Here is a 4467-nt window from a genome sequence, read left to right as displayed (position 1 = left end):
TTAAGAGGACAATTGAGATGATGGTATGTTCACATACCCATGCTCAAATCACACCAGACACTAGTCAAGGCTCAAATCACACCAGACACTAGTCAAGGCTCAAATCACACCAGACACTAGTCAAGGCCCAAATCACACCAGACACTAGTCAAGGCCCAAATCACACCAGACACTAGTCAAGGCCCAAATCAAACCAGACACTAGTCAAGGCCCAAATCACACCAGACACTAGTCAAGGCCCAAATCACACCAGACACTAGTCAAGGCCCAAATCACACCAGACACTAGTCAAGGCTCAAATCACACCAGACACTAGTCAAGGCCCAAATCACACCAGACACTAGTCAAGGCCCAAATCACACCAGACACTAGTCAAGGCTCAAATCACACCAGACACTAGTCAAGGCTCAAATCACACCAGACACTAGTCAAGGCCCAAATCACACCAGACACTAGTCAAGGCCCAAATCACACCAGACACTAGTCAAGGCTCAAATCACACCAGACACTAGTCAAGGCCCAAATCACACCAGACACTAGTCAAGGCTCAAATCACACCAGACACTAGTCAAGGCTCAAATCACACCAGACACTAGTCAAGGCTCAAATCACACCAGACACTAGTCAAGGCCCAAATCACACCAGACACTAGTCAAGGCCCAAATCACACCAGACACTAGTCAAGGCCCAAATCAAACCAGACACTAGTCAAGGCCCAAATCACACCAGACACTAGTCAAGGCCCAAATCACACCAGACACTAGTCAAGGCCCAAATCACACCAGACACTAGTCAAGGCTCAAATCACACCAGACACTAGTCAAGGCCCAAATCACACCAGACACTAGTCAAGGCCCAAATCACACCAGACACTAGTCAAGGCTCAAATCACACCAGACACTAGTCAAGGCTCAAATCACACCAGACACTAGTCAAGGCCCAAATCACACCAGACACTAGTCAAGGCCCAAATCACACCAGACACTAGTCAAGGCCCAAATCACACCAGACACTAGTCAAGGCTCAAATCACACCAGACACTAGTCAAGGCCCAAATCACACCAGACACTAGTCAAGGCTCAAATCACACCAGACACTAGTCAAGGCCCAAATCACACCAGACACTAGTCAAAGCCCAAATCACACCAGACACTAGTCAAGGCCCAAAAGTGTAATGGGAATTTACTAGCAAGCCCCTTTTTTAATGGTAATAAAAGTGTTAAGCATGCCAAAAGGTGCTACATTTGTGACACTTGAGCAACCGTTTTTGAACCTTGACTCCTGAACGTCTTTGATAGAACACTGTGCTCCGGTCTGTCATTCGAAGCTTCATGAAGCATTATGGCGCTCAGGAAGGATTTGTGGATGTGCTAAAGCCAGAAGGTTATTTCACGCCAACAGACATGTTGCTGTGGAAATGAGAAAGTCAGACATCCTGTCCTTTAATGTGTCATGGAAACGCAGATGAGAGCCCCAACGGAAATACGAATGTTTTGTGGCTCTCGTAAAGTTATGGAAGATCTGGGGTCATCCCCACACTCTGTCAGGGTTACGGAAAGGTCAGTCATGTTTGCTAACACACTTGGTCCGATGATTATAGCCAATTACAAGCCCTTGGAATTGAGATTTACTTAACCATGGACAAAAACACTTTGACTACAATCATCATTAGAGTTGGTTAGTGGACCTCAACATAAAGGTGCAAGTTCTGGTAATGGAGGGTCAGAAGGTCCATGTTGATGGTTTTCAACTGATTCATCAAGACAGCTTCCATCAGGTTTAGTGGGTAAAGGGGAAAATATACAAACTGTGCTAGACTTCAGGACTTGGGAAGCACTCTGCTAATGATCTGCTGTTTGATTATACAGCCAAAACTAGCTCTGCGTGGTCTAGGAATATAGAAGAACCTCTACTCTCACCTGGCTAGACAACATTGGCAAGAGTGAAACTTTAGTCTTTGACCACATTAAGGAGATTGCATATCATAACAGAAAAGATTGAAAGTGTGAGCAGAAAGAGTGAGAACTATTTGAGTAATAATGACATTATTTTACATTATTACTCAAATACCACAAGTAATAATTACATATATAAGCTTAAATGAAATGGCCTTTAGACAACATGCTTCTAAAGCTGAAGTTAAAACCTGCTTAACAAAACAACAACAAAATCAACAACATAAATGGAGACTGTTGTTCAACTCTAATTCTACAGGGAAGATGTTGTCAATGACATGCCGTGATAAGAGAAGAAATCTCTGGGTCCAGTTTATCATCTGCGGGTAGCAAACTAACTCGTATTGACAAAACTTCTCAATGTTGGAGTGCTGATCTAGGATCTGTTGCTGTGATTAAATAAATAAGTAAAAGAGAGGGAAGTGATCAGTATTCTTATTATACGACAGGTCCAGATAAAACAGATTGTGTCCAAACTGTGTCAATAGAGTCAAATTTGTATCCGAAGCTTTTCATTAAAGTAATGACTATAACAGAGGCATTGATATTATAGACTGATACCTCACAGACTTCGCTCCAAGGCCTTTAGGCACAACCTCTTCATGTATTTACTAATTAACCTTGTCCGTGTGGACACTTAAGGTGACACATTTTTCACAGGGCAAAGAATACATTTTAAAACAGCTCAGTTCTGTTCCACACATTATCTCACATGCACACACACACACACACACACACACACACAAACCCACCCCCCGACCACACGCGCACACACACACACACACACACACACACACACACACACACACACACACACACACACTCTCTCTCTCTCTCTCTCTCTCTCTCTCTCTCTCTCTCTCTCTCTCAGAATGCCCTGTTTCCATTTCTAGCAGCTCCTCCTACCATAGCTAGAAACCAATTCCTGCACCACCTGGGATGTTACCCAGTGCTGGAGGTGGTAATTGTATTTCAATTATAGACATGTGTGCATGTGTGCATGTGTGTGTGTGTGTGTGTGTGTGTGTATGTATGTGTGCACTTGTGAATATATGTGTGTGTGTGTGTGTGTGTGTGTGTGCGTGTACAATGCATGCATTTGCACACTGGCCATTCTTGTAATATTTGTGTCAGCAGTGTGTATTCATAAGTCTGACTCTCAGGAAAGATTTTAACGATTATACTGTCCCAGCAGCCACTGCACCACAACGTGGCCCCGCTAGCTCGCGCCTTTAAACACTGTTGTGGCTGTGACGTCAAATGAGGGCGAAAGGGGCCACACGTCAGCACGGACACACGCCCAAACAGCTGAGCGGCTGCTGCCTTTATCGCTCTCGCTCCTCTTATGCACAAACATACTCACACACTTCATTACGATGGACATCTGGCTCTTACCCATAATCCCTTCCTTCCACCTCTATCTCACCCGGTCCAATAGTACCAAACATGGATAATAATACCACAATATCAGCAATAGTATAAACAGATATTAACGAGTCATGCCAGACTGAAAGCTATTGGCTCTGTTAGGTTTGGTAGACGAAGATTGATTCGTGTCTTCTAGTGTGATTTTTTTAAAGCCACCTGCCAAACCCGCGCGTGCTTTGATCTGGACATCAAAGCGAATTTGGCAAGAGCTGCGTTATCATGCGGCGACACCCCGAGACACCAACGGTGCACAGTTGCGGTGTGCGACCTCCAATCTGGGCTGGTAAACAGTAAACGCGCAGTCCTAACCCTCGACATGTGAGGTGCACCCTGTAAATATGGGCGTGTGTGTGTGTGTGTGTGTGTGTGTGTGTGTGTGTGTGTGTGTGAAAGCGCGTGCGCACCCGCGCGGTCATTTACTCAAACCTCTGGTGGGTGTGTGCGTGCGCGCGAGCTACTCACTGGATTTGCCCTGTCTCGGTCTCTGCAGGAGACGCTGGACTGTTAGCAGGTCCTCCGTCTTCACCGCCTGCAAGAGTTCCTGATCTTTCCCCATTCTGTTCACTCACTCCACCACACACGCGCGCACACACATGCATACACTCTCACTCACACGCACACACACACACACACACGCACACACACACACACACACACACACACACACACACACACACTCTTCTCGGTTATTCTACATCCAGAGCGTCCTCGGGCTGGGAAACGGCGACGGTGCCGCTAACGCCGGCGCGTCCGTGTCGCTCATAGTGAAGGTCGAGGAGGCGATGGAGACGCGGAGAGTCCAGCAGTTCGCGGGGCAATAAAATGCCGAAGCGCCCGTTACACGCGCCCGTTACATCCTCCGCGGGGCTGGTGTCAGTGTTACAGCCCTGTGACGAAAAACAGCCCGTATCCCTATGAAGGAGTGAGATATGGCGAAGGGGAGTGACAGCGTGCTCCAGTGGTGTCCCGGTTCAAGAGACGGGCTAGAAAGCGCTCGAGCGTTTGGGGGTGAAAATGTGAACGGAAGGAAAAAACGTTTTTAGTAAAACAAGAAAAGCTCAGATGTGGCAACAAACATGGAAGC

General features: G+C 46.5%; 1 protein-coding gene across 3 annotated transcripts in view; it reads right to left on the bottom strand.

Moving 5' to 3' along the window:
• Nucleotides 1-3990, bottom strand: part of LOC143491239 (caskin-1) — a 38572-nt gene extending 34582 nt beyond the window's left edge. For all 3 annotated transcript variants that reach the window (XM_076990065.1, XM_076990067.1, XM_076990066.1), the window contains exon 1: nucleotides 3846-3990. In XM_076990065.1, coding sequence (XP_076846180.1) covers nucleotides 3846-3939 — 94 coding nt within the window. In that variant the 5' untranslated portion in view covers nucleotides 3940-3990. The remainder of the gene's footprint in view (nucleotides 1-3845) is intronic.
• Between the last annotated feature and the right edge of the window lie 477 nt (nucleotides 3991-4467).

The sequence above is a fragment of the Brachyhypopomus gauderio genome, unplaced genomic scaffold (genome assembly GCF_052324685.1).
Source record: "Brachyhypopomus gauderio isolate BG-103 unplaced genomic scaffold, BGAUD_0.2 sc72, whole genome shotgun sequence".
In the NCBI taxonomy this organism is placed as follows: domain Eukaryota; kingdom Metazoa; phylum Chordata; class Actinopteri; order Gymnotiformes; family Hypopomidae; genus Brachyhypopomus; species Brachyhypopomus gauderio.
The sequence above is the reverse complement of the archived record's forward strand: the minus strand, read 5'-3'. Positions and strand labels throughout refer to the sequence as shown.